The 16,246-nt window shown below is 38.6% G+C and overlaps 1 protein-coding gene across 7 annotated transcripts in view; it reads right to left on the minus strand.

The window, feature by feature from the left end:
* The window catches only part of GPR155 (G protein-coupled receptor 155), a 41,360-nt gene that overhangs the window by 7,737 nt on the left and 17,377 nt on the right, over window positions 1-16,246 (minus strand). For all 7 annotated transcript variants that reach the window (XM_008528268.2, XM_070581570.1, XM_008528269.2 and 4 more), the window contains 7 exons: window positions 15,928-16,045; window positions 11,886-11,970; window positions 11,701-11,791; window positions 10,457-10,667; window positions 5,946-6,050; window positions 2,552-2,688; window positions 979-1,074 (listed from right to left, as the gene is read on the minus strand). In XM_008528268.2, coding sequence (XP_008526490.2) covers window positions 979-1,074; window positions 2,552-2,688; window positions 5,946-6,050; window positions 10,457-10,667; window positions 11,701-11,791; window positions 11,886-11,970; window positions 15,928-16,045 — 843 coding nt within the window. The remainder of the gene's footprint in view (window positions 1-978; window positions 1,075-2,551; window positions 2,689-5,945; window positions 6,051-10,456; window positions 10,668-11,700; window positions 11,792-11,885; window positions 11,971-15,927; window positions 16,046-16,246) is intronic.

The following is a 16,246-nucleotide window of genomic DNA, read 5'->3' on the forward strand; positions in this document are numbered from 1 at the left end:
CTACAATAATGGCAAAACACACTGGAACTATTTCAAGAAATTAATGTTAGGGAAAAACTTGCAGGAGCATCTTCTGATAAATGTTAACTAACGCGTATGGCCAATTATTTCAGATTTAATACGCAAACCTGGTGATTTCAAATACATTATTTTTTTCAATCTGATACTTAACCTGGGGACTAACATTCGCTAATTAAAAAGTAAGGAATTGAAGACATAATCATATTTTGAAATTTGCACCTAAGAAATATTTTTCCAATATGTAAAATGTCACTTATCCTTAAATATCTATTTTAATAGTGACATAAACAAAGATAACAGCACCTATTATATTAGTTCTTCATGGAATTTTAATTTCTAATTTTTAAACCAAGGATGATCATGTCTACTTTGCAGGTATTATTGTGATGTTTCAATGAGATAATTAACGTAAAATGCTTCACGATGGTTGGCATGTAGGAAGTACACTCTCAAGGAATGGCAACTGCTATCCATGGTCAAAGCTGATTTATATGCCACATGATTTTTTTTTAAAGTATTTTTTTTTTAAGTATTTATTGTTCAAGAAACATCAAAATATAACTGAAATGGTGTGCATCAATTTAAGTGGCTGAACTAAAGGCTCAGAGAAGGTAAGTCATGTTCTTGAAGTAACTTATTAAGACCACCACAAAATTTAAAAAGAACTTGGAACATCTTCTCCCTGCTTAAATTATCGTGCTTTATCTCAAAACCAAAGCAAAATGATTTGGTATTTCTGATTGAAACACTCCGCGTGCATTCTGATGACTTGAACCAATATAATAATTCATCTCTACTAGGAGATAGGCAGCAGCTGTCAGCTGTCACACATACCAGCAGCTGGCAAACAAACTAAACCCTTTTGATTTAAAAGAAAACAACAACATCCGCACCAGCACCCCCAATCAACCCATCCAGGAAAACGAACACCCCTCCAAGTTCTCTGTAGGTAAATACCTGGCCAAAGTTAAACACGGCACAGAAAAACTGTAACTCCACATACAGTCTTCCAGGCTCTTGGTTGAACAGCCACCATAAACAACTGGAAAGATTCTGTAACGGAAGGAGAAAATAGTACTTTAAAATGAAGCAAGCTAATCACTTCTCTCTATCCAGAACGCAGTACAATAACTTATCTACTTAATAATTAGGGAAAAAAAGACTAAAAGGAAAAACACGGAGAGAATGTAGAGGCTTTGTCTTTCGAACAAGGGGTTTCAACCTCTCCTCTTGACAGATGTCATTCAAACAGCATCTATTCTGATCAGATTTGAAGCAGGAAGACATGAGCCATAATACAGAAGCTTACATAATATATCAGGACTGCCGGCTAACCTAAGACAGGACTGATTTTAAAATTAGTTCTACACAATGAAAACAATCACATCACTAAGCGGCAATTCTTGGCAGCGCTTCTTACTTTTTGATTTTTGTTCTTAAACAGCAGTGAAAATGGTGCTGGCTGATATCTGTAACAAGCATCCCAGTGTCAAAAGGGTAAGAGGGTTTCTTCATAGGTTATATGGTCCATCTCCCATCTCTAGGCAAGTTACACTTGAACCATCTCAAAGAATTACATAATAATAACTGATAATTCACAAAACAGGACATAAAACTAATTTAAAAAAAACCCTTTAGGAATCAAAGAAATGCATTTGAAAAATGAAATGCTATATTTCACCTATAAAATTATCAAATTAAAAAATTTATAATATTCAATGCTGGTGAGAGTACTTTACAAATCTATACCACTCTTTTGGAAAACAATTTAGTAGAATGCATCCAAAGGCACAGAAATATTTATACTCTTTGACCCAGGTTTTCCAACTCTGAGAATCTATCATAAGGAAATATACTGCATGAAGATGTTTATTAGAGCATTTTGAAAAATTAGGAACAATCCATAAGGAAGTGGTTGAGTAAATTATAATGTATCTTCCTCGATGGTTTATTGAGGGGACATTTAAAGTAATGGTTATGGACACTATATAGCAATTTGAAAATGCTTGACATAAGTCACAAAGCAGGATATAAATCTGTATGTATCATCAGAACCATGAAAAATGTATTAGAAAATAGAAGGCAGTAGTATGAACGATATTTTTCCTCTTTTCTCTATTTTGTAAGTATCAATCGTATGAAGTTGGTTATGTTATTTTCATAATTTAAAATTATTTTTAAAAGTTTATTTATCTGAGGAGTATCTTCTGAGAGACTATGTAGGTGTTTATGCACTGAAGTCATCAAGGAAAACGTTAGGAATAAGTGGGCCTCCTCCATCATGGAAGATACCATAGAATGAGTGAGTGATTCTAAGCAAAATAAGCTATTGGAGCACTTAGGCAAAGAGTAATGGGAATTATCCATTCTCTTTTCCCTCCAAAACATTTAGCTCAAGATTAGGATTCAGATGGCCTAGCTGCCACCTGCCCTGGGAAGTAGCGACTAAGTTTCTCCCAGATGCCTGAATAAAACCTTTGCCAAACATTTAAAGAAATGGCCCCAAAACAAAATCAGAAGAAACATTTACAGCAAACAGGCCAATAATGAGAAGTAAACACAGCAACACATGTCGAGTCAGTTGCTGGTCTCCACTCTGTAGATACTGCTCTTCTTCCTGGGCTAAGATGCAGCTCTGGGAGTTACAGCGGCTCACACAATGATCATCTATAAAACAGTAAGTACAACAATTTGTAATCAGAGCTTTTTATTTGGATGCATTTTAAATTCATAATGACTTCCTACGCAAACTACCACATATGCACATTCAGCTCAGAATCAGTATATTATTTTAGATGAAATCCCAGTAAGGCTCCTTCATGTTCTTTCAGGAGAGTTGTACTTGTCAAGCATTTTTATCTGAAAAAATATGAGTAGTATAGTTCCTTTCTACACTATTCAACAATGTAATATATATATCATATATATAATATTATATAAAACATAAATTTTTCTTTTTTTGGAGGAAGATTAGCCCTGAGCTAACGTCTGTGCACATCTTCCTCTACCTTACACATGGGACGCCTACCACCGCATGGCGTGCCAAGCGGTGCCATGTCCGCACCCTGGATCTGAACGGGTGAAGCTCAGGCCGCTGAAGTGGAATGTGCGAACTTAACTGCTGTGCCACTGGGCCGGCCCCCATATATGTATATATATTTTTTTTTTTAAAGATTTTTTATTTTTTCCTTTTTCTCCCCAAAGCCCCCCGCCACACAGCTGCGTACTCTTCGCTGTGGGTTCCTCTAGTTGTGGCATGTGGGACGCTGCCCCAGCGTGGTCCGATGAGCAGTGCCATGTCCGCGCCCAGGTTCGAACCAACGAAACACTGGGCCGCCTGCAGGGGAGCGCGCGAACTTAACCACTCGGCCACGGGGCCAGCCCCATATATGTATATTTTTAAGGCTAAATTAAAAACTCAAGTTTTACCTGTGATAAATCTACATACTGCTCATGAATACGCTACTTTGGCTGACTGTAAAACAAATTTACTACTACCCCTTGCCTTTCATTTCTTGTTGTCAGTGTCCTTGAGTTGATTCCAACTCCTAGCGCCCCTGTGGACAGCAGAGCGGAACCCTGCTGGGTCTTTTTGTGTCCTCCTCTCACCTTCTGGTGCTCTATCAGACAATGCCCCATTGCTATTCACAGGGTTTTCATGGCCAGTTTTTTCCAAAGTGGGTGGCCAGTTCCTTCTTCCTAGTCTATCTTAGTCTGGAAGCTCTGCTGAAACCTGTCCCCCATGGGTGACTCTGCTGATATTTGAAACCCTGGTGGCATAGCTTTCAGCATCACAGCAACATGCAGCTGCCACAGCATGACAACCGACAGACGGGTGGTGCATTTCCCTGACCAGGAAACAAACCTGGGCTGCGGTGGTGAGAGCACTAAATCTTAACCACTAGACCACCAGGGCTGGCTTGCCTGTTATGAAAGAATTTAAAATTTACCTTAGAAGAGACCTTTAAGGAACCAAATAAAAAATATTATATACTTTGTTCTGTTCACACATGGAACCAAGTCCAAATCACAGGTATGATTTCCCTGGCCTAAAATAGAGGTGAGGGGCCTTTCACAAGAGACCTTTGTTTCCTACCTCAGCTCCACCATACATATGGCTTCAAAAGCAGGGGAAAACACTGTTACCAAACAGATGTCTAGACTAATACACAGTCTGATTTTAAAAAGTCAGTGATAAAAAAAATGTATAGCTCTGACCCTCAAGCTAACAATAACAATTTGTATTTCCTAAGCCCTCATCTTAGGAAAGGACATATATAACCATTAAACATGGTCTAGCACAACAGCCAACGGCATGGGGGAAGGCTCACAATGTTGCTCAATAGTAAGAAAGTAGGCGGCCCAACTGTCTCTGTAGGGATTCTATTTTAATAAGAATTATTTGTGTATATCTTGGTGTAGAAAAATTCTAGCAGTATATATAGTAAACCTGGTCTTAAAATGTTATGTACAGATACTACAAAAATGGATAAAAATAAATTTTACTGTCTTTCATTTGCCTTTCTTACACATGGCAATATTTATTTTACCTTTGTGATGTGTCAATGTTTTGGGCATGAGGAATTAATTATATCATTAAACTCTAAAATTCTCATTTATCCATAGTTTGATTTTCTTTAGACTTTATTTCAGGCTTAGGAAATAAGAGGAAATTATACGAGCAGATAAGTCCATATATGATGGCTCTCATTCTATTTAATTTTTATGAAATATGATCAGAAACTCTAAGAAGGCCCTACAATTTAAAAGAGTTTTCAGGAATCAGGATTATTAATGAAGAAAATGACAGATAAGCAGAGCATAAAGAGATTTGGGGAGGCAAAAAAAAAGCTGTTTAAATCAAATTACACGTTGAATTTGTCAATGGACTTTACTATTAGGTATATTGTGTAGGGAAAAGAAAATAAGGAGGTAGGCCTTGGGAATTCTGACGTAAAGAAACATTAGTTTATAAAAGTGGTGCACAAATTAAAACTGACTGTTCAACTAAATGCCAAAAGGGGTTTCCTATCAGAAAGTCAGTGAAGGCCCAACATCTGATATATTTATATTCCTTCTGTGGAAAAGTGAGTTCTATTTACCATTCATTCCTAGCCAGCAGAGAGCAGCCAAATACAAACCCCACCTGAATAATGACAACTACCGCTGCTACGACTGTTTAATGGGCATTTACTATGTACACCACACTCTGTGCTAAGTGACTTACATATATCATTTCTTATCATCCTCACATTTCTTATATAAAAACATAATGCCTTTAGCAACAATACAGGTGACATATGCTTCATCACAAAGAGGGGTTTTTGGGATTTCCTTTTCTAGCGTGATTATAAATAAGCAGAATTAACTGAAAGTGCATTGCAATTTCACGTAAATGTATTTGTTTTCAATGTGAAATTCAGAACACAAATGGAATTCAGTCTCTTAGTCTATAGGCCAAAGGGTTATTACTTTTAAGGATTCTTCTTATTTTATAAGAGAGGGTATATTTGAAGGATATGGATTCAAATATAATTAAGCACTAATTAATTGATGCTGGCCCTGGAGGAAGGGAGTGGTGGAAAAGTCTCAGCTTCTAAAACAAGAAAAAAGGCCAAAAACATAATGGTGCTTAGGGCAAACTTCTTGGAATTATCACTTGGGTTAAATTTAGTGGGAAATTTATGTGTGTGTGTATGTATAATACTATTATACCTATTACAACATTATGAGAATTTTATCTGTTTTTCAATGAGTATTCTATCTATGCATAATTATTATCCTATTAGCACTTTCCCCCATCTTATTTGAGAATACATAAACAGTGTAGCTTCTATAGAAATTCTATGGAGAGTTCTCTTAAGGCATAAGGATAAGGAATCTTCTGTTCCTTAGGCCCATCCCCATGGCCCAGAAGCACTTACTTTTCTCAAATGAAGGAGTCATAGGCCCACTGGTGCTTGTGTTTGCTACTGGTTCTGTGGATGGGCAGTGTAATTCACCATTTCCCATGGAGCAGGAGCAGCAACCTATATATATAACATAACATGTGAGGGTAGAGCCCAGCCACCACAGAAATGGACAACTTCAAGAGATGCCAAACAAAACAAAACAAAACCAAACCCAAACCAAACCAAACAAAAAAAAAAAACCCATTCATACACACACACACTTCCCATGCAGCCTCAGTGGAAATGTTTTCATATGTTATCTATCAAAAAGTATTCAAATGTGCTTATAGAAGTTAACATTTAAAGAGTGGCAGACAAAGGACTAGCTCCTTTTCATATTGTCTCCTCATTGTATGAGACAAGGAAAAAAGTTTTTATCCATGCTGGTTTGTTAGTTTCCTCTGTGCTTTGGGAACTAAGAATTTGAACACTTTTCTAAAATACAGCTTTTATTTCATCACGCCCCAAAAACAGGCACTAATGCTCTATGGCTTACTGCAGCTAATTCAAACTCCCTGGCCTGAATTTGAAAGCTCTCTAGGCCTTGGCCCCTCTTTCCCTATCCAACCATCCCCACTACTCAGCAAAGGCCCTTCCCTTCTTTCACGACAATTCTTCAGTGTTCTCCTCAAACACCACGCTTATTTGGGTCACCAGGCCTAGTGTGACATGCATGGAATTCCCACTTGTTAATTCATCCAAATCCTCTCCTCCTCTAAAGTTCAGCTCAAGAGTCACTTTTTTCAAGAACGTATCTCGGGGCTGGCCTGGTGGCGCAGCGGTTAAGTGCGCACGTTCCGCTTCGGCATCCCGGGGTTCGCCGGTTTGGATCCCTGGTGTGGACATGGCACTGCTTGGCAAGCCATGCTGTGGTAGGCGTCCCACATATAAAGTGGAGAAAGATGGGCACAGATGTTAGCTCAGGGCCAGTCTTCCTCAGCAAAAAGAAGAGGATTGGCAGCAGATGTTAGCTCAGGGCTAATCTTCCTCAAAAAAACAAAAACAAAAAACGAACGTATCTCATACTAGTCTAGAAGATGCAGTAAAAACAACTATATTCTTTTTTCTTTTCAAATATGTATTGCTGCAAATCTCTTGCTGGTTTACAGAAGTCACACTGAGGCATCTGCTACAGAGCTGTCATTTTTCCTCTATACAGTCAGAGAACTACGCACAGTATCCTTTAGAACATTTCACACATATACAGACATGACACTTCTTGACATGGATTATAGTAGAATAATAACTTTAGTGATAAACTGTATTAAAATTTAACATGCTAGAAAAAGGAATAATGCCTAGGCTGAAGCTTTCATTGATAATGTGCTTTAATTCTTCTGTGGTGTTCTTAAAAACAAAAAAAGATTTCAAAGTATAAAAACTACAATCTATAATAACCTATTATGAATGTCTTTCTAATTTAAGATAATGATGCCATCTCAAGGTTAAAATAGAACCACAGAATCATAGAAAAGAAAATACAGAGATCACCTGGCCCAGCCCTCTCATCTTTAGAAAGCTGAAGGCTAAAATCAACTAAGGTAAAACTGTTAAGAAAGCAGACATAAAGCCAGCCAATTCCAATGACATACATATAGGGAACAAACATGAACACAGACACACACACATGCATGCATATGCTCACATGCTTATGGCCACCATGAAAAGTGTATGGCATTTTTTTCCTTCAAACATAAGGACATAGAAGTAGCCCATTAGCCTTTTCTTTTATAACTGAACATTTGCTCTCATATTAAAATAATTTTCCTTTCAATCACAATTCCACACTTGCAACATGTGCAGATCATAGGTCTCTGACAAATGTGTAGCAAGGGGCAGAGGTGAGGGTACTATTTTGGATTATTGAAATTTAGGGGGCCAGGCTGCACATCTAATGTGTTATGTGTTAATAACACTAGCAAAGTAAAAGAGAACAGGATTTAGGGAAGGAAAATAACCAGACAGGTTTAAAAACCTTTACCTAGGAACATGGGTGAATAGACAAATAGTACTTTGCATGGCAGTTTTCAGGGTAGCATCAGAAAATCATGGTGTATCTTATCTACCCATCCACCTATCTGTCATTTAACGAATGTTACTAAACACTCACAGTCAGCCTGATACCATGCTAGGTGCTGAGGCTATAATGATGGGCAAGTCAGTCACAGCACTTACAGTCTAGTGGGTTTATTCATGAACCTCCATTTATTTATACCAACGGGGCAAGCTAGCTTTCCTGCTGGAGATGATGGCGACAGGATTTAAGGAACATCTATGGTACAGTTTATTTGCTGTTTTTAAAAACAGGTAAAGAGGTAGCAGCAAAAGTCTCTGAACTTAAGACACTTAGTTTAGGGCTCCCCACACATGCTGTCAGGCCTTCTGTAGCCAGTTCTGAAACATTCGTGGGAGAAGAAGACACAGAGGGCCAGCCAGAGTGGTGGTCTTCAAGGCCTGCCTGAAAACAGTAGACGGGTTTAGGGGATAAATGTAAGAGTCCACAAAGGATTCGGCATGATCAGAAAAGTACTCTAGACTTAGGGAAAACAGCTTTTAAAATTTTAGTGAAAATGTAAATATAATACTTGAACTTCCATTTTAAAAGGGAAAATGGTCAAGAGGGCTCCAAAGAATGAAATTTTGATGATATACCCACAAAGGATCTAACAAAGAAATTAGCGAGTGCCATCAATCAAATGAACTACAGGAGGCCTGCCTGAAGCAGGGATGATGGTGTTCGTAGGGAGCTGGCAAACTACAGTCCTATGTGGTTAGGACCCCGCAGGCCTATGAAGTAGGTACTATCAGCAGATATGGAAATAGAGGCACAGGGAACTTGCCCAAGATCAGAAAGCAGCCAGTTGTGGAGTCAGGATTTGAACCCAGGCAGTCTGGCTCCAGACCCCCGCTTTTAACCGCTGAGTTATATACTTATGGTTTGGGATGGAGGAAGGGAAAGAGGGAGAAGGGAGGCAGTGTAAGAGGGCAAGACTTGTGGGATTTTCTTCCTTTTCAGATAAAGATAGTTAAAATGTTTTTTTATCTTTTTGCTCTCTCTTTGTATCCTTTACTTACTGACATTTAAACTAGTAGTTGTAAGATTAGTCTTCTCTCTACTCCATAAACTCTCTAAACAAAATAGGTACTGTCATTTACACTTCCTAGCACAATGTTTTTTGGGTTTTTTTTTTCCCTTTTTCTCCCCAAGGCCCCCAGTACATAGTTGTATATTCTTTGTTGTGGGTCCTTCTAGTTGCGGCATGTGGGACACCGCCTCAGCATCGTTTGATGAGCAGTGCCATGTCCGCGCCCAGGATTCGAACCAACGAAACCCTGGGCCGCCTGCAGCGGAGCACGCGAACCTAACCACTCGGCCACGGGGCCAGCCTCCTAGCCAATGTTTTATGTCTATGAAATGTCCACATGCACCAGTGAATCCAAAATGCATACCCTATTGCTGAGTTCCCTTCATGAATTGAAGCAAACCTCATAACTACTGTTAACACTTATTAACAAAGTTACTAGTTAGGATTTTTTCACTTACACCGTGGGCTGGCAAACATTTTCTGTAACGGGCCAGATGATAAATACTTTAGGCTTTGCAGGCCACTGGATCTCTGCTGAACGACTCACTCTACAACATAGCGTGAAAGCAGCCATAGACAACACACGAATGAATGAGCGTGGCTGTGTTCCAATAAAACATTCTGGACACTGAAAGTTAAAGATCATATAACTGTCAAGTGTCACAAAATGTTTGTCTTCTAAAATTTTTCATCTACCTTTTAAAAATGTAAAAACTAGGGGCTGGCCCCATGGCCGAGTGGTTAAGTTCGCGTGCTCCGCTGCAGGCAGCCCAGTGTTTCGTTGGTTCGAATCCTGGGTGCGGACATGGCACTGCTCATCAAACCATGCTGAGGCAGCGTCCCACATGCCACAACTAGAAGGACCCACAACAAAGAACATACAACTATGTACTGGGGGGCTTTGGGGAGAAAAAAAGGGAAAAAACAAAATCTTAAAAAAAAAAAAAATGTAAAAACTATCCTTAACCCTTTGGCCATACAAAAACAGATGGTGGACCAGATTTGCCCTGCAGACTGTAGTTTGCCAATTCCTGACTTTTACCATTAACCCTGCTTTTCCTTCATTTTATTGATGGTGCTTGCCTGATACAATGTTGTTAAATTAACAAATGGAGGTGCTTAGTTCCTAGAAAGGGCCTTCCTTCAGTTGTTGCTTTTTTCTAAAATCTCAGGTCCCAGGAAGTCTTAGGATTTAACAAAAGATTATCCTCACAAAAGATTTATAAACAAGAATCTAATGAACTTTCAAGCTCTTTCTATTATTGACTATGATTCAAGTTCCTCATCTGACAAATACTGGTGATAATTCAAGATGGTTAAGAAAGTTCCCTTAAACAAAACATTTAGAATGCATGCCATACAGTCATGTAAGAGCTCCCTTATATTTAAGGATCATACTTGTTTCTGGGATAGAACTTGTAAAAAGTTCGGGTTCAGTTATTGGCACTGGACTCTCCTCAAAAGCAGTGTTTCCAGGCTCTGCTGCTTTGTGGTCCTGAGACTGGTCGAAACCCTCATAGCGTCCCGCTTGGGTGGTGCGGTTCATACACATGAGCGCTATGCCGGCTATGGCAATGCTGCAGAACAGGGTGACTGCCGTGATGATCATCTGCCAACGGTGCAAAAAGACGTTAGGACACTTTTCACAATCCCATCTTGATAATCTTAGTGGAGTAGGTTAAGTGTGCTTTTTTGGTGGAAAATGCAATATCTCCACAGCTATAAATGCTCTAGAACAGTGGTTCTTAAAAAAAGAGTAAGAGTATGGAAGGGATGTAAGTTACTTGTAGAGAAATTAGGGTTTGCTTGTAATCATGTAAGATTTCTAGATGCTTCTTTTGCTATACATCAATGACATTGGTTTCCTCTACAAGTAACCTAAATGATTGCTTACAGACTTTTTCTTTACTTCAAAGTTTTTGCTTGCTTTAATACACAGTTCAAGCATACTTCAACTGGAGACTTTGTTATGGTAATAATACTAAAAATCAATAACTATAGCTAATACTTATTGAGTACTAACCATATGCCAGCACTAGTCTAAGTCCTTTATATGTATGATTTTATTTATTCTCACAAGAACTCCAAAAATTCAAAATTAGAAAACAGAAAAAAAAGGATAAGAAATCAAAATTATTCGAGGAGATTTTTTAAAAACTCACATCCTTGGGCCCTACACCTGGAGAATTCTGATTTAGCAGGTCTCACAAACCTTCTACTCCATAGCTTTTCAAGCACACTTTTTCCCAGATACTTTTTGTTTTGAAATTTATATTTACGATAGGATGGAAAGTCAAGAAGTTGGCTTATACTATTACTGCTACTAGTGTAAGTATACTGCTTATACTTTACTAAATTAATCACTCTTTCCTCCGGTAGAGGAAACATAATTCCTAAGTGTGTTTAAGAAGACCCAATTAAGTTTCAAACATTTGGAAATCCTCAGCTAAAAACGGACTTAGACATGTAAAATCTTTACCACATTTAAGGTATGACTTAACAAAGTGACACAGGATCACTAGTGATATGCAGTAAGTTGGAATAGATTTCCAAAATTAATTTTACTATAACTATAGCAAAATACATTAACAAGCTGAAAAGAGACATTCTCAAGAAGCGAGCTAACAATAAACTCTTCTCACCTGCTCTTTTCCATAAAAGAAGGCAGAGTCAATGCTATCTCCATTATGCTTTCCAGTTATCAAAAGAACACCAACAAGGAGAGCAGGAATTCTGTAATAACAAGGGTTCAGAGAGAGAGAAGGAGAGGATGCATAGTGACTGCATATATGGAAATAGGTAAGCAAACAGAAAACTACTGACTTACCCCCAGCCAGATATTATGATGATTCCAACAGGAACTTGTACATTCTCTCTCTTTTTCAAAAGAAACAAAGAAATTGCTAGAAGGCCTAAGAATAAGAAATAGGGATTGAAAAGTAGATTACTCTTGATGTCGATCAGACTTCATAGAATCTTAACCAAGCTTCTTTCAACAGTAGTCTATAGTTTTTGCCCTAGAATTTACTCTGTCTAAATAAACGCTATTCCCAATATTTTGAAGTTTTCTTAATTCAAAATTATTCATGTTTTCCCTACTATATTGTTTCTTTACTCAAGTTTTTTGTTTTATACATGAGGATTTTTTCAAAAGCCCAACTCACTTTATTCTTTTGACTGATGTGTTTGGAATGTAAGTATATTTGGGAAAAAATTTTTACCTGGATACAGAACAATTCTAAAAATAAAAACACCCCCACTCTCCTGGTGCTAAGAAAGTACAGGTAATTCTTACACAGGTGTTGTTTTTGGAAAATGCCCCAAGTCTAAATGATGGACCTTAATAAAATACAATATGAACTTAATACAAAAACAAATGTTTTAAAGTTCTTGAGCTTTCCTTATATCTTATACTCAATTATTTATACAAGTAATATCTCATTTAATAAATTCTACATAGCTGTAGAATCTTAGAACTTTAGGGTTGGAAAAGACTGTTTTAAATTAACACCCCCATTTGATAGAGACAGAAACAACGGTTTGTCCAAGCCACACAGCCAGCAGAGGGCAGTGCAGGACTAGAAACCCAGGCTTCTGATCCACGGGTAAATCCAACTCTATCAGTGTTTCTAAAACTCAGATCCGTGGACCCCTAGGGTTCCTAAGACATATTCTTCAGGATCTGGAAATTTCTATGAGAAATTTTTAAGTCTTTTTGTCATATTTTCAATGATGATCCTCTAGATGCCCATCTTATAACCAAAGTATAGTCTCCTGATTTCAGGGCTTATATTTGGGGGGTTTTTTTCCTCCCCAAAGCTCTAGTGCATGGTTGTATAGCCTAGTTGTAAGTTCTTCTAGTTCTTCCATGTGAGCTGCAGCCACAGCATGGCTACTGACAGATTGGTGGTGTGGTTCCGTGACTGGGAAACGAACCCAGGCCACCGAAGTGGTGAGGGTGCCGAACTTTAACCACTTGGCCAACAGGGCTGGCTCTTACATTTGGTTTTATACTAAGTTTGAGCCAAGTGAAGGCCAAAGGACATCACCACATGTGCTCCACACGAAGGTTCTCTACTAGTTTGAAGAGAGAAAAGCCGTGAGATAACCAGGTCATAAGCCCACCCAGGAAGTAAAGGCAGGCCAAACTAAAAAAAACCCTAACCGGAGAAGTGAGTTCATTTTACATTTCAAATGGTGATTCAGATTAGCAAAACAAAACCCTTTGTCATGTCAATTAATGTTAATAATTAGAATTACTGAGTTTGTAGTTTTGTTTAAATCTCATCTGTGAATTTGCTTTGGTTTTAAAATTGTATGTTAGCTGTATAGAAGGAATTCATACCAAGACTTAAAATTCCACTGTGCTGGAAACAATATAAATCAACACCGAGGTCCTTGAGAATTGTTTTGCTTTACAGAGGACCCACACAAACTCAAGTTCAAGAGACACTCTAATACCACCACTCCTCCCTAAAGGTGTTTGTACACTCTGTATTCCAGGTTTTCAAAGTGCCAGGGAAACAAGTAACTAGCGACAAAAGCGTGCCAACCGTTTCACACAGCAAGCGCATGCTTTAAAGTTCTGAGGCTCATCATCCCTGCCTTGTGGAAAGACTGATGTGTGAACAGGCCCCATGTAGCCCTGGATCTCTCACTGACAAGCTGTGAGAGCTCCTGCCTGAATCAGTTAAACTCTTTGGGCTTTATTTTCCTCATCTGCAAAATGAAGGCTTTAAACTAGACCAGTGTTTCCAAAAACATGGAGACTATAAGTGGCACAAGGGTGAAAATTTTTGACTTGTTATGTGTTTAACATGTGCTTGAAAAAACTTTAACTAGCATATGAAACCTGGCATTTTACTGATCTAAAGCTCAATTTATTAAAGTAAAAAAAGTGAGTCAATTTTAAGGAAAAAAAGAAAGGGCAGGTGGTATGCAGATGTGGCAAAAATGGTGAGGATGGTGAAACTAGCTCAATAGAAGGTTGACATAAGGGAAGCCATATTGTAGAAAAGAGACCATAATGTAACTTTGAATGACCTCTGACCGACTCAGCTGGATTTGCACCCTCCAGGAGATCCATCTGTTCGTAGACTTTATGATCCCTGCTTCTGCATATACCTCCCATCTGTGATAAGACGATAAGATGATAACTTTGTCCTTTGAGTTCCTTAGGAATGTGATGACCTCCAAACAGAGAGTCTGTGTTGATAGCCATCATCAATGAAAACTGAAAGGTCTGGTGTGGCAACCCCAAGTCTGTAACACCAGGAGGTTCAACATTCCTAACCCCTCCCTTGTAACCCACTGGCCTATAAAACTGCTTCAAGATTCTGTGCCCCCTTAAGATGGTTCTTTTGGACATTCGTCGGCCATCTTCCCTCTTGCTAGCAAGCTGTAATAAAATGCCCTTTCTCTGCCACCATCTTGCCTCTTGACAACTGGCTTTTGTCTCATGGACATTATTACCGCCCTTTGTGCGGTAATAATGGAATGCAAATGAGTGAAATTGAACATGGCTGAACAGGACAATTTAAAATGACATTTTGGGTCTAAAATTCTGTTATATCATAATAATCTGAAGACTAAAGGACACCGTCATTGGGGTCAGGGAATTCAGAACAACGTCGTTGGATAGATTTTGGCATGCATGCTTGAAAAGGACTTCAGAGAGCCTTGGGGCTTTTTTATACATTGATCTATTTGCTGCTCTCTTATTCTTATTATAAATTTAGTCTTAATAAACCTCAGTATTAGAGATCATCTTGGTTCATCTGTATTTGGAAATAAAGTCTTTAGGCTCTTTTAACTTGACATCTCATGAAAACTCTTATGCTATGCAAAGTTTGCTTGCTTTTAAAGGCACAAAGCTTCTCCTCTTTGCACTGAATTTTTCATTCTGTAATTCCTCACCACACTGTTGCTTCACTTCAAAAGGCTGTTGACTTAGATGGGCCCTGCTTTTGATCCTGAAGGCATGAAATCAAAGGCCTGTCCCTCACAGCAACTTCCTGACACCTGCCTCCTAACAGTGGCTGTGAGGAGGACTACATCCTCTAGTTTCCTTTCGTGTGCCATTTTACAGGTTCCCATTTGTGGTATGAATACAAAATAGCCATACAGAATGTTTCACAAACATGCCAGAATGTATGCATCCGAATAAATATTATACTTCAAAATAGCAACGTGCTAAAACATTCTGAATATCATTTTTGGAGCCTGTTGAAATGAGAAATAGTCTTTCTTAACTGGCTTCTCTTTTATTTCCATGTCCTTTTATTCCCTTAATTGTTCTCACTTTACCGTTTTTCCCTCTATGTAACAATACAGTTCCACTTGTTGAGTGCCTAATATGTACCAGGCATAAATACTTCTATTTCATTTAATTCTCAAAATAATCCTATAAGGTGCAATTACCCAGTCTTACAGATGAGGATATTGAGAGTGCAAGACTCAAGTCTTTTGCTTAAGGCAGAGCCAGAATTTTTTGTTCAGTTCAGTGGGACTCTAATAGTGAGCTCTGTGACAAATCTCACACACCTCGCAGCTCTCTGCCCTTTCCCTGCTTTCTCCACCTGCCTCCAGGGTCTGCCCTCTTGGGGTCTCCAAAGCGGAGCTCTGCTGCCTGTGCCCTAGAGCCCAAGAACCTGAGGAAAAGGACCACGTGACTAGAAACCGCCCGAGCCCTGGCAGAAACAGAGTACATCAGGAAGCAACATAGCTTTGCAGACTGTTCGCGGGTATAACTGCCAAGTGAATGCCTTAGTCCTATCTTCTAGACTTCACTAGATCACCTAGAAGCTGAGGGTTTCCAGTGATAGAGGAGAGGGGTACAGACCTAAATTTCCATTCATGATCCAACTTACCTGTCCACAGGTAGGTGCTATAGAGGGAGCTGTACAATAGAACAAACACCAGAATTTGTCCAACAAAATTTTTTTCTTTAACGAAATTCCATATCATCATTCCAGCACAGACAATAGACTGAAGAAAAAATTATTAAAAAACCCAAAGTGAGTCATCCTCGTATGAGTCATCCTCATATGTTTTATTCACAGCAAATATATTACAATTATTCATTTTAAATTATTGCTGAGTAATTATCAACTATTCCATACTAGTTACACTAAAACGTCAAGTTTTATGATAAAAAAGCCTTTTTATACAGAGCCTTTAGCAATGTAC

The sequence above is a fragment of the Equus przewalskii genome, chromosome 17 (genome assembly GCF_037783145.1).
Source record: "Equus przewalskii isolate Varuska chromosome 17, EquPr2, whole genome shotgun sequence".
Classification (NCBI taxonomy): domain Eukaryota; kingdom Metazoa; phylum Chordata; class Mammalia; order Perissodactyla; family Equidae; genus Equus; species Equus przewalskii.